General features: G+C 42.9%; 1 protein-coding gene across 2 annotated transcripts in view; it reads right to left on the bottom strand.

Annotated features, from left to right (window-relative positions):
• Nucleotides 1-10,500: 10,500 nt before the first annotated feature.
• The window catches only part of mmp28 (matrix metallopeptidase 28), a 33,357-nt gene continuing 17,658 nt past the window's right edge, over nucleotides 10,501-26,199 (bottom strand). Inside the window, exons 4-8 of one of the 2 annotated variants that reach the window (XM_021587290.3) lie at nucleotides 21,669-21,890; nucleotides 21,182-21,427; nucleotides 13,860-14,009; nucleotides 13,336-13,503; nucleotides 10,501-13,131 (exon numbers count right to left, since the gene is read on the bottom strand). In XM_021587290.3, the coding sequence (XP_021442965.2) occupies nucleotides 12,734-13,131; nucleotides 13,336-13,503; nucleotides 13,860-14,009; nucleotides 21,182-21,427; nucleotides 21,669-21,890 (1,184 nt within the window). In that variant the 3' untranslated portion in view covers nucleotides 10,501-12,733. Of the gene's footprint in view, nucleotides 13,132-13,335; nucleotides 13,504-13,859; nucleotides 14,010-14,633; nucleotides 15,666-21,181; nucleotides 21,428-21,668; nucleotides 21,891-26,199 lie in introns of those variants that run through there. The other variant, XM_090224220.1, reaches the window with a different exon arrangement.

Raw genomic sequence — 26,199 nt, 5'->3', positions numbered from 1 at the left:
GTATCTGCGCCTCTGACCATAATTAAAGTGTAATGCATAGAGGGAACCACAGTCAAACTGTTAAGCATCTAAGAAGAGGAACTCAAAAACTATTTGGATTGCTTTCAAACAGTGGTAGCCAACTTTGAGTCACTGCATTTGCTTTAGAACAATGCTTCTTGCGGAATCACCTTCAAGTGTATTTTATTTCTCAGTGTGCAATGAAATTGTTTAAGGCCACTTTACATGGGTCCAATGGATGAATATGCATCTCACTAATACAGCTGCTATGACAATTTAATGTTGATTATTAGAAAATAACATGTGAAAGGTGATTAGTCTCCAATGTTCCAGAATGTCTACCACAGAACTAAAACCACTGTTCTATGATTGTGACAACGACTTGTCCTTAAGGGGGGCACAGTATAAGGGTTGTTGTGCTCTTTAACAGAAATGTGATTCAGGTTCCATGACACAAGTGGTATTATCTCCTTTGCCTTTTTTACAGCCTCCCTAAATCTGACATTCTACTCCCGCATAAAACATGTCTTAACGGTACCAGTGCAGCTGATGACGTCAGTGTCCCAACTAGAAGGATGTTCTTGAAAAAACAGACTTCGTTAACAGACTGACTGAACTGTGCCAATTATTGGATCCGGTCCAAACACTTTAAAAGACACACCCTCGTCCACTTACCCTCGCCTTATGCCTTAGGGGGATTCCCCGTCGCCATATTAGAGGGTGGGCCAAATGATTAGCCAAGTATGGGAAGTTTGCAACTTCAGGCACTCAGTCCTCGTTTTTAGTCCGCTTTGTATAAATACTGTTATGAAACAGGCAGGGGGGCAGGTCTCAAACCATCGACCATCTAGCCCGCAATCGACTGTGCCGCAAAAGCATACTCATTAGGCAGAGTCGATATCCATGCTTCTAAACACAGGGTCGTTACACTATGATCACTCCGGGGCCTGAAAAACAACATCAATGGAATAGTCAACATACAAGCGTAAGTAAAAACAAATGAGAAATTGTGCTACTCATGCACATGACGGTACAAACACATCTCGTAAAAAAGTAAATGTGTTTTGCTTGGTTATCTTTTGGAAATTGTAGAAATGAAACATGTTCCTTCTTCAGAAGTTAGTTAGCTAATTAATGTTAGCTATCATACAGTAGGCGTATATTAATAATTATATTTAATATAAGTAGACATGCAATCATAATTGACTGTTGGGCATCTACAGCACACACAAGCTCCTCTTTTCAGTTCGCTGCAGCTAGCGACTGGAACGAGCTGCAACAAACACTCAAACTGGACAGTTTTTTATCTCACTGTTCATTCAAAGACTTACTTTTACTGACAGTTGTGGCTGCTTTGTATGATGTATTGTTGTCTCTACCTTCTTGACCTTTGTGCTGTTGACTTTGGCCAATACTGTTTGTACCATGTGTTGCTACCACGTTATGTTGTCTTAGCTCTCTCTTTACGAAGTGTTGTCTCTCTTGTTGTGATGTGTTTTGTCCTATATTTGTTTTTTAAATTTAATCCCAAGAGGCCTTTTGGTAGGCCGTCATTGAGTCCAAAATAAGAATTTGTTTAATTTAAGAACTGACTTGCCTAGTTAAATAAAGTTACCGTTGGTTGAAAACACAATCGTTGCGGGATGAATGAGTGACAAATTTCCGGCCCAAGGGTGGTCCATTTAAAAATAATTCTGCCTCCCTCGCCCATTGTCCTGCAAGTGCATACTCGTCATCAGACGTGTCCACTTAATTTGAGGGCTGAGGGGATAGGGTGTGTCTTAAGTGTTTGGACCGCCTTGCCTAAGCCAGGGCCACTATAAACATGTGCTTTTCTCAATAGGACTCGATTTAAGTCCGGTGGCATTCTCGAACAGTTGATGAAAATGTGGATTCTAGGAGCTGAGACTGCCGAGTAAGTTTCTTATAAGCTAACGAATTTACTACAGTAGCGAGCTAGTATCTTGTCTCCAAGTGGTAACCTTACTGGCAATATGTGAGTCATGACTATTTTCGCTGTGTGCAATATAAGTACCCCCGGCTCGATCTACTTCAGTGTTTTCTATCAACGTTTCAGAAATTGTGACTGGTTAACGTTAATTTTAAAACGAGTCTCAAAAAAAATGTAAGCGGTTGGGAATCACTAGCTAGCTAACTAGTGCTTGCCGAACAGTTTTGCATGCAACAGGCAATGGGAATTGAATGGTCCCGTTCCTGGTCTAAATTAGTTAGGTAGCTACATTTTACACGTCTGAGTAATCTCATTAGGTCAGTTTACAAGTAAAATGGCACGCTAGCATATTCTAATGTGGTTCACTAACCTTAGCTAGCTAACGTTAGCAAAAAAACAACAACTGTTGGCTTGATTGTTGCTGGTTAACTCATTAACGTTCGCTAGCTACCAGTTAGGCGTTTTCTAACCCGCCACAGCCGTTGTAATAGTAAGTAAAATGCACGTTTCCACTACTAGATGGCACTGCTAGCCTAGGAACATACAGAGAAGGAACGGCCAGATTCGTTATAATAGCCTGGAAGTAAAGCTACACAGTGCCCAATTTTGAAATTTAATATAGGGAGTAGGGTGGAAAACATCGCATTAAAACACGATTTAAATGTACTTTTCGGGAAGAGTTGTAATCACCATTAATGTAATACATTAAGTATATACATCAGACGGTATTGGGGAGCTAGTTAATAGGTTTTTCCACGGGTATATTATTTTCCCATTTCAAACTTATCAAACATTTTTTATTTCACCCAGGTAGGCAAGTTCGGGAGAGGAGGTCAGGGAGGTGACCAAGAACTTGATGACCACTCTGACAGAGACCCAAAGTTCCTTTGTGGAGATGGTTGTCCTTGTGGAAGGTTCTCCCATCTCTGCAGCTCTCCACCAATCAGGCCTTTTATAGTAGAGTGGGCAGACGGAAGCCACTCCTCAGTAAAAGGCTTGGATTTTGCCAAAAGGCACCTAAAAGGACCCAGACCATGAGAAACAAGATTATCTGGTCTGATGAAACCAAGATTGAACTGAATGCCAGGTGGCACATCTGGAGGAAACCTGGCACCATTCCTATGGTGGCAGCATCCTGCTGTGGGGATGTTTTTCAGCTGCAGGGACTGGGAGACTAGTCAGGGTTGAGGGAAAGATGAACGGAGCAAAGATCCTTGATGAAAACCTGCTCCAGAGCGCTCAGGATCTCAGATTGGGGCAAAAGTTCACCTTCCAACAGGACAACGACCGTAAGCACACAGCCATGACGATGCAGGAGTGGCTTTGGGACAAGTCTCTGAATGTCCTCGTGGCCCAGCCAGAGCCCGGACTTGAACCCGATCGAACATCTCTGGAGAGACCTGAAAATAGCTGTGCAGCTACGCTCCCCATCCAACCTGACAGAGCTTGAGATCAGCAGAGAAGAATGGCAGAAACTCCCCAAATACAGGTGTGCCAAACTTGTAGCATCATACCCAAGAAGACTCGAGGCTGTATTCACTGCCAAAGGTGCTTCAACAAAGTATGTACATTTGATGTAGTTTTTTTATTTTGATACGTTTTAAAAAATGTGTATACATTTAAAATATTATGTATTATGGGGTATTGTGTGTAGATTGAGTGGACACAATAAAAAAATATATATATAAATAATTTAGAAAAAGGCTGTAACATGACAAAATGTGGAAAAAGTAAAGGGGTCTGAATACTTTCCCGAATGCATTGTATACCAACCTTCAAAGGGTCATTCTACCCACAGAACTATAATGAGTTTATATTTATATGATTCTACCTCTGATACACTACATGACTAAAAGTATGTGGACACCTGCTCGTCGAACATCTCATTCCAAAATCATGGGCATTAATATGGAGTTGGGTCCCCCTTTTGTTGCTATAACAGGCTTTCCACTAGATATTGGAACATTGCTGTGGAGACATGCTTGCATTCAGCCACGAGCATTAGTAAGGTCAGGCACTGATGTTGGGCGAATAGGCCTGGCTCGCAGTTGGCGGTCCAATTAATTCCAAAGGTGTTCAATGGGGTTGAGGTCCGAGCTCTGTGCAGGCCAGTCAAGTTCTTCTACACTGATCTTGACAAACCATTTCTATATGGACCTCGCTTTGTGCACGGGGCATTGTCATGCTGAAACGGCAAAGGGCCTTCCCCAAACTGTTGCCGCAATGTTGGAAGTACAAAATCATCTAGAATGTCATTGTATGCTTAAGATGTCCCTTTTACTGGAACTAATGGGCCTAGCCCGAACCATGAACAACAGCCACAGACCATTATTCCTCCTCCGCCAAACTTTACAGTTGGCACTATGCATTCGAGATAGCGTTCTCCTGGCGTCCGTCAGCGTGCCAGATGGTGAATTGTGATTCATTACTCTAGAGAACGAGTTTCCACTGCTCCAGAGCCCAATAGCGGTGAGCTTTACACCACTCCAGCTGACGCTTGGCATTGCGCATGGTGATTTTAGGATTGTGTGCGGCTGCTTGGCCATGGAAACCCATTTCATGAAGCTCCCGACAAACAGTTATTGTGCTGACGTTGCTTCCAGAGGTAGTTTGGAACTCAGTAGTAAGTGCTGCAACAGAGGATAGACTACTTTTACGTGCTTCAGCCGTGTGTGATGGCTGCATCTCAACTAATCTTTTTTCCAATTTATCCAATTATATTTCCTTTTATTTTTATCATGGACATATTCCCACTAATATTGTATTTAAGCTTTCATAAGTGTGTTTTTCCATTTTTATCAAGCTGTTGGTACTTGCTTTTATTTATGACAAATAATTTGACTGCTGTAGGTTGAGGTTCTTGTTTCCTAATGTAATTCCTTCACAATTTTCTAGCGAATATAGAATACCCATTATGTTAATGTAGTCCCCATGTGTGTTTAACTTAAATGTGTTTGGTTCTGGATTGGAAGGTGTGAAAGAAGCCAATCAATCTTATCGTATCTTATTTCTTCAGTTTATGAGCTCTCACTCCTCATGCCATGAAGTAGAAAATAACGCCCTGCTCGGCCCAACCGAGAATTCTACAGCCTGGGCACGGGATGCCCGTGTGGGGGTTGCGCCCAGTGCACTGCGGCGAGGAGATGCTGCAGGTGACACTACAGCGGCTACGATAACTTTGACGACACGGTGCGGCTATACAAGGCGGTGTTGCAAAGGTCGGCAGAGGAGCAGAAGCCGGGATTCTGTTGGTTCACGCTCTACACGGAGCCTGGGCGGTGTCTGCAGCTGGCTCTCAGACAGCCCTCCCTCCCCAGGGGTCAAGGTGGAGGCCTGCAACTCAGCAGTGCTGCATTTCAGGGTGGAGGAGATGGGTCAGCTTGTGCTCCTGCCCAATCCGTGCACGTTTGGACACACCTACTCATTCAATGGTTTTTCTTTATTTTTTTAAAACTATTTTCTACATTGTAGAATAATTGTGAACACATCAAAATGATGAAATGACACACGGAATCATGTAGTAACCCAAAAAAGTATTAAACAAATCTAAATATATTTGAGATTCTTCAAAGTAGCCTTGATGACAGCTTTGCACACTCTTGGTATTCTCTCAACCAGCTTCATGAGGTAGTCACCTGGAATGCATTTCAATTAACAGGTGTGGAATTTCTTTCCTTAATGCGTTTGAGCCAATCAGTTGTGTTGTGACATGGTAGGGGTGGGTATACAAAATATGGCCCTTTTTGGTAAAATACCAAGTCCATATTATGGAAAGAACAGCTCAAATAAGTGAAGAGAAATGACAGTCCATCATTACTTTAAGACATGAAGGTCAGTTAATCTGGAGAATTTCAAGAACTTTGAAAGGTTCTTCAAGTGCAGTTGCAAAAACAGTCTAGCACTATGATAACTGGCTCTCATGAGGACTGCCACAGGAAAGGAAGACCCAGAGTTACCTCTGTTGCAGAGGATAAGTTCATGAGTTACCTGCCTCAGAAATTGCAGCCCAAACAAATGCTTCAGAGTTCAAGTAACAGACACATCTGTTCAGAGGAGACTGCATGTATCAGGCCAGGCCTTCATGGTTTAATTGCTGCAAAGAAACCACTACTGAAAAGAAACCACTACTGAAGGACTCCAATAAGAAGATTGACTTGGGCCGGGAAACAATGGACGTCAGACTGGTGGAAATCTGTCCTTTGGTCTGATTAGTCCAAATTTGAGATTTTTGGTTCCAACCGCTGTGTCTTTTGTGAGACGCAGAGTAGGTGAGCGGATGATCGCCGCATGTGTGGTTCCCACCGTGAATCATGGAGGTGATGGTGTGGGGGTGCTTTGCTGGTGACACTCAGTGATTTATTTAGAATTCAAGGCACACTTAACAGCATTCTGCTGTGATATGCCATCTTATCTGGTTTGCGCTTAATGGGACTATCATTTGTTTTTCAACAGGACAATGACCCAACAGACCTGCAAGATGTGTAAGGGCAATTTGACCAAGAAGGAGAGTGATGGAGTGCTGCATCAGATGACCTGGCCTCCACAAGTGAGAAAGTTAGACTGAGGTTGACCATGCGGTAGGATTTAACAGTGAGGAGTCAACACAGCAGTTATTTACTTTTGTTGCCCGTAGTGATGCTTTTATTAGCAAATGTGGAGATAATAAGCATGGCAAAAACGTAAAAACTATTATTTACAAAAGAAAGTAACAAACGGGAACATAAACTGACAATAAACCAAATGTAAAAAGTTGAGCTCAAACAACCCAATGCCTGTCCCTTCCCTGACCTAGACAAATTACAAGTCTTAAATACCCTACCTGGGAACCCTCAATATGGACCATACTATTTATTAACTAGTCATCAATTAGCAGATTCAAATACAGGCATGAATCACAAACTGATTTGGGCAATAATCAATATTAATAATAAAAACAAACGGCAAATGCATCCAACAGGTTTGTAGAGTCACAAGCTTGATGTAGTAATTGCATGCTAGGAATATGGGCCCAAATACAAAACATTTGGCTACTTTTTAATACACAGAAGTTAATTTGTCCCAATACATTTGGTTCCCTAAAATGTGGGGACGATGTACAAAAAGTGCTTTAATTTCTAAATGGTTCGCCCGACAAGGATGAAATAACCTGAAATTAAAGCTGACAGTGTGCATCATAGTTATTGTATCATTTTAAAACAACACAAGATGTGTCACTGTCCCAATACTTTTGTAGCTCACTGTATATCACTGCACTGGTTTCCCTTACTCCACTATAAATGCACACGTTCCCACAGAGAACGATGGCATCCAGGCATCCACAGGTTTTATACAGTATCAAACGCACTCATTTACCTTTCCTTCATGACATGTTGGCAAATAAAAGGAAACTACTCCAAGCCAAGGCTGTGTTCAGGAAGGCCAAGCAACAAATGGTTAACATTGAAACCAACTTTCCCCATTGCACCACTGTGTAAATGCATAGTAACTTTGAGAGGCATGAATTGTCCCAATGGGCTCGATATAAGCTAAGATTTTGGTCGTCAATCTTAAAGCTGCAATATGTAACTTTTTGGGCGACCTGATTTAAAGTCACAAAGAAATGTGAGTTATAGATATTTCTTTCGCATTGAAAAGAAGTCTAAAAAGCGGTAGGTCTGTTCTATGTGCGCTATTTCTATGCTTCCTGTGCTTAAGTTTAATTTTTGCCTCTTAATTTCGGTTTTGTACACCTGCTGAAAAATACAATATTTTTCATTATGGAAAATATATATTTCACAGCGGTATAATGACTATACACTATACTGGCTTGTTTCGTCACAGAAATTGAAATTAGGCGCACTATTAGCATTTTAGCACCCAGGAAATGGCAGAGCCATTTCTGCATAGTGCATCATTAATTGGAACTTAGGTTTGTTGTTTTTCCTGTCTCTGTAGGCTCCCTCCATGATCGTTGAACCGTCCATTATTTTCACCTCAAGTCTCCCAGAGAAAGTTAAGACTGTTAGTCTCTCCCCCAGGTGAAAGCCTCAGTGACCCCTGACCTGTGCTTTCCCTCTGACCTGCCCCAGCGTCTCGCCCAGAGGGCTACAGAGGAGCGTTGTCTACACTGCCCCCAGCAGCTCACACCCTGCAGCCAGGTGACCCAGCCGGGGAACTGGCTGCGCACCGACCCAGCCCTGGATAAGCCTGCCTTACCTGGGGGTCTGCGGTGTGACATGGGCTCAGACAGCCACTGCAGCACCCCTCCAGGCAGCTCCTGCTACTCGTCCCAGTGCAGCAGCCCCGCAACGCTATCCGTCAACCACCCCCACGACTCCTTCCCTCTCTCATGATCCACCTCCCAAGCGCGGCCCTCCCTGTCAACCTCCCACCTGCTGCTGGAGGAGGAAGAGCCTGTGGGAGGCGGAGCACGAGAGGCTAGCCGCTGTGGGGGCCTCTGCCCCGGTGAGCCTAGCGAGGGAGCGGAGTGCCTGTCTACTGGATGCTTGCACCCCCCACAGGACTTGGGTTGGGTGGGTTGTGAGCAGCCCTACCAATAAATGAAACAATGTTACGCCCAGGGATTTCAGATACACAATTATTGTCTAACTAGGCAACTATGTATTTTATTACCAGTGGAAGTAGAAATGCATACAAATGTGCCGCAAGTGGGTAGGTAGATAAGTGTGTGTGGTTGGTTAGTTCATGTGGTTGTCTGTGCACTATGAAAGCTGATCTGTGTGGTAGCATATCACTGAGTGACCTTAGTCCTTACCCCAAGAAAGCACTGTTTATCAGGTCTGACTCCTGGGTCAGAAGTTAGAATTGTACAGTCATTAGCCTATTTTTCTAGGATTAACACATTGTATTTCAACAGTATCTTCTAATACTATAATGAAACCATAGGTTGTGTTGAGTAGACCTTGCCAAACCACTGTGTTGAAAGGTGATAATTCATTTATTTTCTGGAAACTTTTTCGTAAAGCCGTTAGTTTCGGGGACTGTGGTTAGGATACATATTTGGTAATCTGTGTTCAAATATGGCTTGATGACTGGAATACAACAAAGGACTAGCGAGCTAAGAGACTCCTTGTCTGAGATGATACTCTGTTAATAATGTATAAAGTGTGTGCTGACATTACCATGAAAGGCTGTTACATTGCAAGGCTGTCTATAACCTAGGACAAGCCGATGTTTACCAAATTGATCGTCTAGAGGCCGGTTTCTTAGATTAGCCTAAACCTGGACTAAAAAGTGTGTTCAGTGGAGAATCTCCATTGAGAGTGCCATTTAGTCCAGGACTAAGTGTAATCTGTGTCTGGGAAACTGTCCCTTAATTTAAAAATGTGAGTTGTGAAATAGGACTGTTTTATCATGCATCACTAAAGTAATTCATTGTATTTTGTAAATTACATTTTTGACTTCTGACTAATTTGGGAATAATACTTGTCATTTGTTTCAAATTGTTCTTAACACATATTTTAGTGATTTTTATAAACTGGGTGGTTCATGCCCTGAATGCTGATTGGCTGAACCGTATACCAAGGGGTATGACAAAACATTCATTTTTTTTCTGATCTAATTGTTGGTAATCAGTTTATAATAGCAATAAGGCACCTCTGGGGTTTGTTATATGCTACGGGCTGTGTCCTAGCACTCTGTGTTGTTGTGCCCAAGAACAGCCCTTAGCCTTGGTATATTGGCCATATACCACACCGCCTCGGGTTTTATTGCTTAAATACAACTCCAATAACTTTGTACTGCTGCTTTGGGTACCATCTATTGAGCCCTGTTTATACCTGGTGCTAACATCTGTATGGCTCTTGTCCACATTCTCATTGTGCCCACATTTTCGACTGGTGTAAACTATTAAAATAACTGATCCTGACGAATTGATTGGATGAAAGGTCAGTAATGAGAATATTAATGCTGGTCCAGGTGGGTGGAGTTTGCACTGGGTGAAAAGTGATTTGCATTTGTTTCGAAACTGGACTGTCATAAGCTGGGTTCCCCATTCAAAGCCGATGGTGAAGTTGGCTCAAAAACAAGTGATGCAGGTCTATCAAGCATGTGGAGTAATGATTTAGGGCTGGATTCAATCTGCATTGCAGAAGTATTGCAGAATTTCCATGTTGTAGCTCAATTGAAGTTTAAAGGTGATATTCTTGCGTTTGCGGAGACTGTCGGCTGTCGGCTATGTCGGCTCAATCGGAAATTACCTTTACATTTTAACGCGGCTCTTCCGCGATACCGATTTAATCCACCCCTTTAGAAGTTTTTCCATGCAAGTGTTCGCTCTTGCTAAATCCCAATTCAACTTTATAATCTACTGATAAAAAGAAATGACTAACTCACTGAACACTTTACTTGGCACTGACGGTCACAGGTTCTAATCTTGCTGATTTTATATTTTACTGAAGAACTAAACTAGGGGTATTCTTGCTTTAGTATTAGCAACACTGATGGCAAACATTCCATTTGGATTATGTCAGTTTCAGTAGACAGTGTCTTTTAAAATGTAGAGTAATGTTTAAGTCTGCAAATAAATAATTTACCACTGGAAGGCAGCATTGTTCCAGAGAAGTTCTGTATCTCACATGATTTTATACAAATAATTCAAAAGTGAATTACACATGGTTGGTCTTGATGAATATCTGAAATGTACAAGTGTAATACCAAAGCATAAACATTGAAGAAATCTTAAGTGTAATATACAAAATCATTTTCTATGGAGTTGATTTACCACTGTGTACAGTGGTACGGAAAGTATTCAGACCCCTTGACATTTTCCAAATTTTGTTACTCCAGCCTTGTTCTAAAATGGATTAAATAAAAAATCCTCAATCTACACACAATACCACATAATGACAAAGCAAAAACAGGGTTTTTAGAAATGTTTGCACAGGACCCCCTAAGTACTCAGACCCTTTTGCAATAATACTCAATTGAGCTCCGGTGCATTCTGTTTCCATTGATCATCCTTGAGATGTTTCTAGAATGTGATCAATTCAATTGATTGAACATGATTTAGAAAGGCACACACCTGACTATATAAAAGGTCCCACCGTTGACAGTGCATGTCAGAGCAAAAACTAAGCCATGAGGTCAAAGGAATTGTCCATAGAGCTCTGAGACAGGATTGTGTCGAGACACAGATCCGAGGAAGGGTGCCAAGACATTTCTGCAGCAATGAAGGTGCCCAAGAACACAGTGGCCTCCGTTCTTAAATGGAAGAAGTTTGGAACCACCAATACTCTAGGAAGAGCTGGTCCCCCGGCCAAACTACGCAATCGGGGGAGAAGGGACGACCAAGAACCCGATGGTCACTTTGACAAAGCTCCAGAATTTCTCTGTGGAGATGGCAGAACCTTCCAGAAGGACTGCCATCTCTGCAGCACTCCACCAAATCAGGCCTTTATGGTAGTGGCCAGACGGAAGACACTCAGTAAAAGGCACATGAGTTTGCCAAAAGGCACCTAAAAGGACTCTCAGACCATGATGAGAAACAAGATTCTCTGGTCTGGTGAAACCTTTTGCCTGAATATCATACGTCACGTCTGGAGGAAACCTGGCGCTATCCCTACTGTGAAGCATGGTGGTGGTAGCATCATGCTGTGGGGATGTTTTTCAGCGGCAGGTCCTGGGAGACGGGATCAAGGGAAAGATGAACAGAGTAAATACGCAGAGATTTTTGATTAAAAGTTGCTCCATAGCGCTCAGGACCTCAGACTGGGGCGACGGTTCTTCCAACCTTCCAACAGGACAATGACCCTAAGCACACAGCCAAGACAACGCAGGAGTGGCTTCTGGACAAGTCTCAATGTTCTTGAGTGGCCCAGCCAGAGCCCAGAGTTAAACTGGATCGAACATCTCTGGAGAGACCAGAAAATAGCTGTGCAGCGACACTCCCCATCCAACCTGACTGAGCTTGAGAGGATCTGCAGAGAAGAATGGAGGAAACTCCCCAAATACAGGTGAGCCAAGCTTGTAGCGTCATAACCAAGAAGACTCAAGGCTGTAATTGCTGCCAAATGTGCTTCAACAAAGTACTAAGTAAAGGATCTGAATACTTATGTAAATGTTCTGTTTTTTTGTTTTTAATACAGTTACTGAATTTTCTAAAAAGCTGTTTTTGCTTTGTCATTATGGGGTTTTGTTTTAAGATTGATCAGGGTGGAAAAAAACATTTGAATACATTTTTTAAAATAAGGCTGTAACGTAACAAAATGTGGAAAAAATTCAAGGCGTCTGAATACTCTCCAAATGCACTGTATTTGTCACCAGGGCAGGGATTCAATCCGAGTCACATTGTAGAGTGCTTGACTTTAAAGGTAATTTCCTAATGAGATGATATCTGCAGAGTTTACTGTGAATGCGATCTTCACGAATGTCGGGAACATTGCCTTTTGAAAGGTGAATGGTCAGCAGTGCTCTACAGTGTGCCTGGCCCAACCCAGGTTTAATATGCTCAACATTGCTCATTACTAATGTCAATTTTATTGTGTCATGAATCTTACCAAAATGTCAAGTTCGATGGCACTGATGACAGTGTTTCAGGCCAACGACCCCGGCCGGCTCCAACCAAGTCTTCCATATTTAGATTGCACAGACATAATGGCCTTTTATATGTTTTGGCAGTTTGGGTACCAGTCTGTTTCCACTCCTTGTCATGCTAAACTGTTTGGCATATGATACAGAGTATAAGGACTGGAATATTATCAGAAACAGACTTGTACCCAGGCTATTGTTTCAGGCTTTTGGCCTCATATCAACTTTGATATGAGAACTGTAGCTCCACGTTTGTCACAGGATGTCATTGCCCTGGTGAGTCCTGCCCCTGCAGCCTATCCAATCCAGGTCCTGAGCCCACTGGCCTTCTCTGGTCATGCGCACCTTCACCGGGTCAAACCTCCAGTACTGCTGCTCCCTAAAGAGATAGAGGCGCCCGTCGGGGCGGGTCAGCGCACCGTTGGTTCCCTGGGGCACCCCAGTCCAGTCGGCCAGCCGGCGCGGGTAGTAGGGCTCGGACCTCAGTGTGTGCAGGTTGAGCACGGAGTAGCGGGGGCCCTTAAAGAGGACCATGTGTCCCAGGGGGGCGTAGTAGAAGGCACAGTCTGGGTGGCAGGGGAGGCCGGCCTGGCTGCTCCTCCTGGGGAAGCCAGGGTCCAGGGCACTGCCCGAGTAACGCCATATACGCTTACCTGCAGAGGGAGGGTAGGGAGAGAAAATTCAGCGCAATCAACACTACTTCCTCACTGAGGAACTTTATCCTGATTGTGCTTTAGCCAGGTCCTCTGCTGTGTTATTTCATTGTCATCCAACCATGTTGGCTTAAGCACAATTATCTGGGACCAGGTCACTTAAATCATTCACTGACTAAAGTGAATTTAAGGAGATGACTTTACCTTTGAAGAAGTACCACTTGCTGTCCAGTGGGGAAAAGGCCGCGGCCTCGATGGCCAGTGGGAGGTGGCGCCAGCGCTGCTGGAGAGGGAGAGGTGCGCTCACGTTCCCCTGAGCTGACACCATCCAGTACACACTGCCCCGGAACACCAGCACTGTGTGGTTCTGGTCTGAACACACAAAGACAGACAAGAATACATGAAAATACTATATTTAAGCAATAAGGCACGGGGGGGTGTGGTATATGGCCAATATACCATGGCTAAGGGCTGTTCTTCTGCAAGACGCAACTCGGAGTGCCCGGATACAGCCCTTAGCCGTGGTATATTGGCCATATACCACAAACCCCTGAGATGCCTTATTGCTATTATAAACTGGTTACCAATGTAAATAGAGCAGTAAAAATACATTTTTTTTTGTCAGCCAATCAGCTTTCAGGGCTCAAACCACCCAGTTTATAATATCCCAATGAATAACTTGTGTTTGGGGGGGATTTCAAATGATTGTGAGCACAGTTGTGCCCTACCCATAGTGATGGCATCAAAGACTCCCTGGCAGTAGAGGGGCTGGGTAATTTCAGGATGTCCCTCGGGCTCCTCAGCCAGCTCCCACTCCTGCAGGGCTGAGCTGAATGCCTGGCCTGTTAACCTCATAGGCAGACCCCCCAGAGGCTTTCCTGGGGAGGACAGAGAGAGGGAGACCATCAGTAGCCAACTCATCTGACCAATGGAGGGGTTGGAATGACAACTGTAGTCAGAAGGGGGGGCTGGGTGGGAGGTTGGGGTTTGAGGCCCACTTTGTTTTTCTTTTCCTGTACATACTGAATGTATTATTACTTAAACTCTGTAGTATGATCAATACTTTGTAGTTATGTACCTTTTTTAATGTTTTATTTTCTTCTGAGTGGCAGCCCACAGGTACAAAAATAGTATGTGTGACATAATGAATATAAAATGTGATATGAACGGAATATGAAAGTATATTCATTTAAATATTGTAACCGTTATCCCCCAACGAAAAAAATACTGTGTTTGCTGAAGCACATACAGATCCAGGATCAGGCAAGATAAGAGAATGGGAGAGTAGATTGTATACAGACACAAGTTCCAGTAGTTTAAGTGATGGGGTGATAAGCGATGGGCACTATGATGTTGATGTATGAGCGTTCCATTGCGTCCGAGAGAATGTTTAGTCAGCCATCTAAACTAAACTCTTACAAGTGTTACTTCCACAATCTATCAGGTACATGTCCACTGATGATGAACTACCATGTGAATAAAAATGAATGTTAAGACAAATATTGGCTTACAGATAAATTTACTGCTCCAATGGGACAAATGCTGGTTGATACATGATAGAGGAAGTCTGCATGCCAATGTCATTTTTTTCCTTAAAAGAATATGAGAAATACAAACCAAAAACAAATTACAGTATTTTCTCAAAATAGACATCATGGGAAAAAACAACCCTCCCAAGTGGAAACAAACAGAACAATATTCTCAAATAGTAAATTATATAAACAGTAAAGCTGTCTTTCCCAGGAAACTGTTGAGTTGCTGTGTACTGGACAAAGGGTTGCAAAGTTACTGGAATCTTCAGTAATTAAAATCATGACTTTAATGTATACTTGAATAATAAAATGTAGATAGTATTAATTTGTTATATCTGTGTCCATATTGTCCATGAGCTTCTAGTAGATAGACCATATGGTTCAAGAGAAAATAGCCTCATTAATGAAAAAAGCATCTAATCAACAACGGCATTATTTTCAATTAGCTCTGCAACTCTTCCAATAATTACGTTTTTCACAACTGCCACCAGTTTGACACCAAAACATTGACAACAAATACATATTAACATAGTAAAATAAATACAAGTGTAAAACATTTTACAAAGGATATTTCATGCTGAAACCCTCATATAAAACACCAATGGTACACTAAGTTGATGGTTTATATTTAGGATAATCTTTTACAGTTTTGCATTCTATTTTTTATTTTAAAATCTTACTTAATTATTTTATATATTTTACATGTGGTAAGACCCGAGAGGGCCGGAGATGATTACAGACACCTGTGATAATCTGAAGTATCCAAAGGGGCCACTAAATAGATGTCTTTACATAAGATACGAACATTCCGGTCATTTACTGGTATAAGTCAAGAATGTCATTCTCGTTGAAAAGAATGAAGAAAGACAAGTGACTACTGCAAACGGATGTAAAATGAAACACAAAGCAGCATCCTATGATAAGGCTCTGGACATCACACACCCATTTTGTTTGCAACTGGCTGAGCAGACATTTGTCTTCGCAGTGATGATATCAGCATCCCTAAGGAGAGGAGGAAAATCTGAAAAGAATGCAACCTGGCAGGAAGAATAAAACTGAGATTCTTTGCTGAGAGCAGTGCTACTGTGTGTAATCTAAACATACTGTGTACTTGGGTCAGTCTCTACACAGACCATTTAAAATATATAACAATTACTAGATTACAGACTTGTGTGGCCCATTCTCCTGCAAAATGTCATACACTGTGACGTGACATTATCACTAAGACAAAGGTTCCGTCCCAAATGGCACCCTATTCCCTATATAGTGCACTACTTTTGACCAGATGTGAGTCCCTATGGGCACTGGTCAAAAGTAATGCACTAAGAAAAAATATGGTTTCTGAAGCAGATGCCACGGCCGTACACCCCGACCAGAATGGTTAGAAATATGTAGGAAGGTTCTTGGTCAGATTCAGTACAGTGAAGTTATTCAGGTCAGACAGACATCTGGTTCCCATCATCACATGGTGCTAACACACACGTATTCTGCCCACAGGGCACTGCATACCTTAATATCTCAGAAGGAAAAACTGTTTAATGTTTTCATCCCATTGTTCTGTATTGAGGAACCCAATACCACAATTAGAGGTGATAATGCTTAGAGACTTGATATAAAGGGGAGCAGATCTGTATCAATATATGAAATATGCCAAATGTTTTGAAAAAACAATTGTTTACAAATAGGTGGAGTTGATTCTCCTCCAGAAACCAAACAGAAAAACATCTAGAATTGGCATGCCTACAAGACTACATTTTGTTGGATCCAGGTAGGACCGCTCAATAGCCACGGAGACATTCCTGGATAAATGCCTGCAGGAGGATGGATGGGACTCATCATACAACAGCAGCATCAACCTGTGGAAACCTGTCTTACACATGCCAGGAAGGGAGCGAAAACCTCCACGGCAAACAGCTACTCCATTTGTTCTACATAAAAACATGTAGGCTATGCATGCAGAGTAGGGTTGATTATTTCCCCGGTATTTTACAAATGTTCCATCCCCAGAATAAATCGCTTTTCTACTGGGTAACCCAGTATTTCCCACTAAAACCGGAAGTGTCATTCAAACGCATTATAAAGCATAAGTAGGCCTATGTCTGGATTTGATTAGAGCTTTGATCGAATATTCAAGCCTGAGGCTACCTGAGCCTGAACCATACATTACATACATTTTATGAGTCCAACATTGAAGACATTCATCGAGCCCAAGCCCCAAAAAGCCCAAATGATTGTTATCCAATATATATGATATAGGCTACTGCACATTATGCACAACAAAAGCCCATAAATGTAGCTAGTTATATGCACTCTTGGGTAAATAAATGAAACAAGCTAATATTTTTGAGTGTGAACTGTATTACTACTGTACTGCATTGTCTTACACTGTGTGATCTGGACCGGAGTTCCGCACCTCGTTCAAACCATGATAAAGCAGGGAGAAAACGTGATTCTGGCGCAGCACATGCAGCCTATAAAGTTACAAGTATAGGCTAGCGAATTAGATCTTCATTTTGAAATGGAATAGGGCCTATTTGCATAATTAGTAAGCTGACGCATATATAAGCATACCTTTCATAATATTTCCCCTATTATTTTTAGCCTACCTCCTCTTTCTCTGTTGTTGCTCCATCCTTTCCTCACTGTCAGCACCTTTGCCAGCGATTACAGCCTCGAGTCTCTTGGGTATGACGCTACAAGCTTGGCACACCTGTATTTGGGGAGTTTCCCCCCCATTCTTTTCTGCAGATCCTCTCAAGCTCTATCAGGTTGGATGGGGAGCGTTGCTGACCAGCTATTTTAAGATCTCTCCAGAGATGTTTGATCGGGTTCAAGTCCGGGCTCTGGCTGGGCCACTCAAGGACATTCAAGAGACTTGTCCCGAAGCCACTCCTGCGTTGTCTTGGCTGTGTGCTTAGGGTCATTGTCCTGTTGGAAGGTGAACCTTCACCCCAGTCTGAGGTCCTGAGCGTTCTGGAGCAGGTTTTCATCAAGGATCTCTCTGTTCTTTGCGCCGTTCATCTTTCCCTCGACCCTGACAAGTCTCCCAGTCACTGCCACTGTAAAACATCCCCACAGCATGATGCTGACACCACCATGCTTCACCATAGGGATGGTGCAAAGTTTCCTCCAGACGTGACACTTGGCATTCAGGCCAAATAGTTCAATCTTGGTTTCATCAGATCAGAGAATCTTGTTTCTCATGGTCTGAGTCCTTTAGATGCCTTTTCCTGAAGAGTGTCTTCCTTCTGGCCACACTTCCATAAAGGCCTGATTTGGTGGAGTGCTGCAGAGATGGTTGTCCTTCCGGAAGGTTCTCCCATCTCCACTGAGGAACTCTGGAGCTCTGTCAGAGTGACTATTGGGTACTTGGTCACCTCCCTGACCAAGGCCCTTCTCCCCCAATTGATCAGTTTGACCAGGCGGCCAGCTCTAGGAAGAGTCTTGGTAGTTCCAATCTTCTTCCATTTAAGAATGATGGAGGCCACTGTGTTCTAAGGGACCTATAATGCTGCAGAAATGTTTTGGTACCCTTCCCCAGATCTGTGCCTCAACACAATCCTGTCTCTGAGCTCTACGGACAATTTCTTCGACCTCATGGCATGGATTTTTGCTCTGACCTGCAATGTGAACTGTGGGACCTTATATAGACAGGTGTGTGCATTTCCAAATCATGGCCAATCAATTCAATTTACCACAGGTGGATTCCAATCAAGTTCTTGAAACATCTGAAGGATGATCAATGGAAACAGGAGGCACCTGAGCTCAATTTCAAGTCTCATAGCAAAGGGTCTGAATACTTATGTGAATAAGGTATTTCTGTTTTTTATTTTTAATACATTTGCTAACATTTCTAAAAACCTGTTTTTGCTTTGCCATTATGGGGTATTGTGGGTAGATTGATGAGGACAGTTTTTAAATGTAATCCATTTTAGAATATGCCTGTAAAAAAGTCAAGGGGTCGGAATACTTTCCGAATGCACTGTATATATAGGGCTATATATAATAGGGCTATATATATATCAATCTAGAACAGGATTATCTACAGTATTTTGGATGCAATTTTAATGGAGTTGGAAGAGAGAAAAGAATGAGTGCTTGCGTGTGCACTGACTTAAAGCAGCGATATTTGAGTGATAGGCTGCTTTAAAATTCTGCAGCTGCATAAAAAAAAGACATCTTTACAATTAAAAAATAAGATGACCTCCGAAGGCCAGACGGAGATGGGTAAATTAGACCAGATGGAGATCGGTAAATTAGACCAGATGGAGATGGGTAAATTAGACCAGATGGAGGTAGGTAAATTAGACCAGATGGAGAAGGGTAAATTAGACCAGAAGGAGAAGGGTAAATTAGACCAGATGGAGAAGGGTAAATTAGACCAGATGGAAATGGGTAAATTAGACCAGATGGAAATGGGTGAATTAGACCAGATGGAGATGGGTAAATTAGACCAGATGGAGTGGGGTAAATTAGACCAGATGGAGATGGGTAAATTAGACCAGATGGAGATGGGTAAATTAGACCAGATGGAGATGGGTAAATTAGACCAGATGGAGATGGGTATATTAGACCAGATGGAGATGGGTATATTAGACCAGATGGAGATGGGTAAATTTGACCAGATGGAGGTGAGTAAATTAGACCAGATGGAGAAGGGTAAATTAGACCAGATGGAGAAGGGTAAATTAGACCAGATGGAAATGGGTAAATTAGACCAGATGGAGAAGGGTAAATTAGACCAGATGGAGATGGGTAAATTAGACCAGATGGAGTGGGGTAAATTAAACCAGATGGAGATGGGTAAATTAGACCAGATGGAGATGGGTAAATTAGACCAGATGGAGATGGGTAAATTAGACCAGATGGAGGAGGGTAAATTAGACCAGATGGAGATGGGTAAATTAGACCAGATGGATGTGGGTAAATTAGACCAGATGGAGGTGGGTAAATTAGACGCACATTCGGTCTTTATATTACTGTAGCATAGACTATTCTGCAGCAAATGTAGGCCTACCTGTCACAAGAAAAAAAAGTTACCATGATGAGATGATAGGTCTGCATGCATTGTGAACTGCGCTCCATACTGAGCGTTGATGATTCATCATGCAGAGGCCATAAGAGAAGCCAGATTTAGACAAAGCATATAATTTAACAGTTCCATTTCACGCCACGCTGTTCATATAAATAATTTCTAATATGTATAGGTTTCTCGCAGTTATTTATCACAAGAAAAAGGAGTGGTTTTGGGCGGTAAAATCTTGGTAACCGAGTTCCCGCCATTCAACCCTATTTCAGAGCCCAGTTCGCCATAACAGGAGCTCTGTTCTCCAGTAACACTAACACTGGGACATCTACCCTCGTGACAGCACTGTCAGGGAAACAGTGTGTGTGTAGGTATAATAATGTCTTAAGTGCAGTTGAGAGAGAAGATATACTGTATACTGAACAAAAATATAGACGCAACATGCAAAAATTTCAATTTGAGTTACAGTTCATGTGAGGAAATCAGTCAGTTGAAATAAATTCATTAGGCCCTAATCTATGGTTTTGACATGACTGGGAATACAGATATGCATCTGTTGGTCACAGATACCTTTTAAAAAAGATCTCGTCACTGTATTTTTGTGCAATCAAATTTCCATCGTTAAAATACAATTGTGTTTGTTGTCTGTAGCTTATGCCTGCCCATATCATAACCCCACCACCACCATGGGGCACTCTGTTCACAACGTTGACATTAGTAAACCACTTGCCCACACGACACCATACACGTGGTCTGCAGCTGTGAGGCCGGTTGGATGTACAGACAAATTCTCTAAAACGATGTTGGAGGTGGCTTATGGTAGATAAAATGAACATTCAATTCTCTGGCAAAAGCTCTGGTGGACATTCCTTCAGTCAGCATGCCAACTGCACGCTCCCTAAACTTGAGACATCTGTGGCATTGTGTTACTGTATTTGACAAAACTGCACATTTTCGAGTGGCCTTTTAGTGTCACCAGCACAAGGTGCACCTGTGTAATGATCATGCTGTTTAATCAGCTTCTTGATATGCCAGACCTGTCAGGTGGATGGATTATTTTGGCAAATGAGAAATGCTCACTAACAGGAATGTGAAAAATGTGTGCAAAAAAATTGAGAAATATGCTTTTTGTGCATATGAAAAAATTCTGTAACCTTTTATTTCTGCTAATGAAACATGGGACCAACACTTTACATGTTGCGTTTATATTTTTGTTCAGTATAGTATACAATGAGGAAATTGAGTGATGTCAGTTTGTCTCCCTCTCTTTCTAGGGAGCATTTGGACAGTTCCGCTTGTTTAATGATGCAATTCCTTTCAACACTTTTTGCTTATAAATCTGACTGAGATGGCTGTATCTTGATTCATTGCCGACGCCCCATTTAACCTTACATACAGACAGATGGTTTAATTTACAGACATGCCTTGTAGTGTATACAGCATATGACATTATTGGTTTTAACCTGAATGGAGGACATCATAAACAATTTACCATAGAGCTGCTGCACTGCAGCGATGTCATCCCAGCTGAGGACCAGAGCGCGGCCTAGCTTCCTGTAGTAGGGGGACATGAGGGAGTGGCGCACCGGTGAGTGTTCCAGCCCCAGTGTGTGGCCTATCTCGTGGGCTGTCACCATGAACAGGTTGTGGCCCTTGTGTCCGTACAGCGTCCATCTCTCTGCCATGTCGAAGTGGGCCTCCCCCCGGCAAGGGAAGAAGGCATGTGCTAGAGCTCCGCCTATAGGACAGGCGAGAAGAAGGAGTGTGAGAGGTTTGGACAGGACAGGAACGCCATTGGCCCCTCTCTGGTGTCTGGTGCTCTTTCTTTACTTTAAAAGAATAGTAGGGCAAGTTTATACAGACCATGTGACCTGAAAACGAGCTATGAATTACAGCTCAGGGTCAGGTTACATTGTCAGGGAAAAAGCTCCAGGCCCCATGGTAATATCCAGTAGGGTGAAGATGATGTGGGGCCTGACCTGGGCCATCAAAGGCGTTGCTGGCCCCGTCATTGTGCTCGCCCTCATAGAACGCCAGGCGGATATCCGTGGGGCCCTCTGGGACCTCCTGGAAGGCCAGGCCTGACACGTTGCTCCACAGCTGAAAGGCGGCACGCACTGCAAGCCGCACGGGGCCTGGCGCAAGGTGACGAGGCCAGTTCACTATCCTGTAGGTCAGGTGACGCTTGTACCATTTCTCACCTGCAGGGGCAGAGATGACACAGAGAACCATTTTCCCACCAAGTAAGTTTAATGTGATATGACAGTGTTGGTATTTCAACATTTGCAGTAAAATCACATACATTGCAATGTCCTTAAGAGTCAATCTAAGTAACATAATAAAAAAAATCCCCATCAACATACATCAGTTTAAGCCAGTTGAAGCTTTTTGCATGGGCTGCGTCTCAATCTGCCGCATCCGCCTATGTCGCCTTTCCGCATCTGCGCTACAGTGGTGTTTGTCAGACCATGAGACATACGGAAAATCAGTCTTCCTGCTCCACTCCTGCTCTGTCTTGCCTGTGTACTTAGGGTCGTTGTCCTGTTGAAAGGTGAACCTTCACCCAAGTTGGGGGTCCTGAGCGCTCTGGAGCAGGTTTTCATCAAGGATCTCTCTGTACTTTTCTCTGTTCATCTTTCCCTCGATCCTGACTAGTCTCCCTGTCCCTGGCGCTGAAAAGAAATCCCCACAGTATGATTCTGCCACCACCATGCTTCACCTTAGGGATGGTGTCAGGTTTCCTCCAGACGTGACGCTTGACATTCAGGCCAACTCCAAGCGGACTGTCATGTGCCTTTTAATGAGGAGTGGCTTCTGTCTCGCCACTCTACCATAAAGGCCTGATTGGTGGAGTGCTGCAGAGATGGGAGAACCTTCCATAAGGACAACCATCTCCACAGAGGAACTCTGGAGCTCTGTCAGAGTGACCATCGGGAGTGACCATCGACCACCTCCCCCAATTTCTCAGTTTGGCCGGGCAGACAGCTCCAGGAAGAGTTTGGTGGTTTCAAACTTCTTCCATTTAAGAATGGAGGCCACTGTGTTTTAGGGGACCTTCAATGCTGCAGACATTTTTAGGTACCCTTCCCCAGATCTGTGCCTCGACACAATCCTGTGTCAGAGCTCTACAGACAATTCCTTCAACTTAATGGCTTGTTTTTTTTTTACCAAAGGTAGACTCCAATCAAGTTGTAGAAACATCTCAAGGATGATCAATGGAAACAGGATGCACCGGAGCTCAATTTCACATCTCACAGCAAAGGGTCTGAATACTTATGGAAATAAGATATTGTTTATTTTATTTTATACATTTGCAAAAAAATTGCCTCGTCATTATGGGGGCATTGTGTGTAGATTGATGAGGGGAAAAATGTATTGAATACATTTTAGAATAAGAGGGCTCCTGAGTGGCACAGTGGTCTACGACACTGTATCTCAATGCAAGAGGCATCACTGCAGTATCTGGTTCAAATCCAGGCTGCATCACATCCATCTGTGATTGGGAGTCCCATAGAGTGGAACACAATTGGCCCAGCGTTGCCGGGGTAGGGTGTCATTGTAAATAAGAATTTGTTCTTAACTGACATGCCTAGTTTTTAAAAAAAGGCTATAATGTGGAAAAAGTCAAGGCACCAGTCAAAAGTTTGGACACACCTAGACATTCAAGGGTTTTTCCTTTATTTTCTACATTTTAGAATAATAGTGAAGCTATCAACATTATGGAATAATGTAGTAACCAAAAAAGTGTTAAGGAAATATCTTTTATATTGTAGGGTACTGTATGTCCCAGTCAAGGGTTATTTGTTGGGGGGTAAAACTCAATGCTTTTTTTCTTTACAAGACTGTAATCGCCTCGTGTATACACGAGATTGCACAATCTAGAAATCACTAGAGCAAACAACCACACACAGCATGCAAAGCATACAACAACGAGAGGAAAACGTCTTAGCAGGAAACAACCATTACCCAGAGCTTAGTGGAACCGGCTGGAGGCTGGACCTTAACCGTAACAGACTGGCTGTATCAGCCAGAGATTTTTTTAATATTTTTTTTATTGTATTTCACCTTTATTTAACCAGGTAGGCTAGTTGAGAACAAGTTCTCATTTACAACTGCGACCTGGCCAAGATAAAGCAAAGCAGTTCGACACATACAACAACACAGTTACACATGGAGTAAAACAAACATACAGTCAATAATACATTACAAAAATCTATATACAGCATGTGCAAATGAGGTAGGATAAAGAGAGGTAAAGCAATAAATAGGCCATGGTGGTGAAGTAATTACAATATAGCAATTAAACACTGGAATGGTAGAATGTGCAGAAGATGAATGTGCAAGTAGAGATACTGGGGTGCAAAGGAGCAAGATAAATAAATACAGTATGGGGATGAGGTAGATTGGGCTATTTACAGATGAGCTATGTACAGGTGCAGTGATTTGTGAGCTGCTCTGACAGCTGGTGCTTAAAGCTAGTGAGGGAGGTAAGAGTCCCCAGCTTTAGTGATTTTTGCAGTTCGTTCCAGTCATTGGCAGCAGAGAACTGAAAGGAGAGGCAGCCAAAGGAAGGATTCTAGGATTACTTCTGTCATATGATATGACACCACATTGCCCATATAGTGCACTGCTATCAACCAGAGCCACCTTAATCCATAATGCACTACTTTTGAACAAAGCCACCCTATTCTCCGTAAAGTGCACTACTTTTGCAGCCTCGCAAGCCAACTGATCTCATGAGCTTACATGAGTGTTCAGTGTTTCCCCTATATGCACTATAGTGCACCGCCGTTTAAGTGTAGCCACCAAATATTTTATTAAAAAAAAACTTAAACGCCTAAAACCCGTTTGAAGAAATCACAATGGAGCAATATATTTTTTAAGTAAGATCATCTTTGAGAACTAACAATCACCCCCCCCAAAAAATCTAGCAAGTCAGGGAGAATCCAAAATTCCAAAAATGTCATGGCATGGGGCCCCAATTAATTGTGTTATGTTTGAGTCACTCAGATAGCATAAAAACAAGGTATAAGTCACGGCAAAATGTGTATAATTAATTAGCTTAGAAACAGGCATTTTAGAATTGTAGGGAACTAGATTTAAAATGTTCTCTCTGCCCCATGGCAAAATGTGTAGAATGTCAGGAAATTAGCTCTAAAACAGCGGCCAAGAGGGCCTCTAAAACTACCATGTAATGTCATGGGGCCCCCATTGATTTTGTTTTGTTTGGGTCACTCAGATGGCTTATGCCTTGCTCTTATGCTATGGCAAAATGTATATAATTGAAGGACATTAACTTTTAAAACTGAAAATGGTCTCTCAGCCACATGGCAAAATTTCTAGAATTGTAGAAAATGAGCTTTGAAACTGCTACATTTGGTTTCTGCTGCCAAGAGGACCTCTAAAACCGCACCATTGGCAACGCCCACTACCGTTTCTTTTAAAGTGATTATTATTGAACAATTGTATTTTTTTCCTTTGGTAATCAAAGGGATCTACATCCATACCTACAGCCTGTCATGGATAGAAGCTTAAGTTGTGGATGCCCATGTGCAGACGAGAGCGGGCCTGTGGCGAACTCTACTGAGGCCTTCCTGGTGAAGATGCAAAAGCTCCGCTGAGAGTTTGGTGAGTTGCAGCCTGTCCTGGACTAAAGTAGCAATGCTATGGACGTTTCACCACAGCAGGGGTTTGATGGCACAAGCAGGGAGCCCAGCCAATAGCGAGTTGCAGTAGTCAAAACTGGAGAGGACAAATCCCTAGATTAGGACCGTCGCTGCTTCTTGTGTAAGGTAGGGTCATGCTCTACTGATGTTGTAGAGTATAAACCTCCAGGAGCGGGTCACAGCTTTGATGTTTGCAGAGAACGACAGGGTGTGTCCAGGGTCACGCCATTGTTCTTTACACTCTGGGTGGGTGACACTGTGGAGTTGTCAACCGTGATGGAGAGGTCTTTAAGTGGGCAGGCCTTTCCATCTTGTCGAGGTTGAGGTGGTGGGCCGACATCCAAGTTGAGATATCTCCCGGGCACGTAGAGATGTGTGTCAGCACTGGGTGTCAGAAGGGGCGGAAGGAGAAAAATAATTGGGTGTCATCAGCATAGCAATAATAGGAGAGACCATGTGACGGAGTCGAGTGACTTGGTGTGTAGAGAGAAGAGGGCCTAGAACCGAGCCCTGGGGGACACCAGTAGTAAGAGTACATGGTGCGGACACAGATCCTGCCAGGTAGGATACAATCCAAGAATTTGCATAGCCTGAGACGCCCAGCCCTGAGAGACTGAAGAGGACATGATGGTTCATGGTGGATAGATCTAGGAAGATGAGAACAGAGGAGAGAGAGTCAGCTTTGGCAGTGAAGAGCGCCTCTGACGCAGAAGAGCAGTCTCCGTTGAGTGACTCGTCTTGAACACTGACTGGGGACCGTTCTGAGACCATTCTGAGAGAGATAACGAGAAAGTTGATCAGAGACAGCATGCTCAAGTGTTTTGGAAAGAAAAGAAGAAAGGGA

Source organism: Oncorhynchus mykiss, chromosome 27 (assembly GCF_057628025.1).
Source record: "Oncorhynchus mykiss isolate SJ-2025 chromosome 27, ASM5762802v1, whole genome shotgun sequence".
Lineage (NCBI taxonomy): Eukaryota > Metazoa > Chordata > Actinopteri > Salmoniformes > Salmonidae > Oncorhynchus > Oncorhynchus mykiss.
The sequence above is the reverse complement of the archived record's forward strand: the minus strand, read 5'-3'. Positions and strand labels throughout refer to the sequence as shown.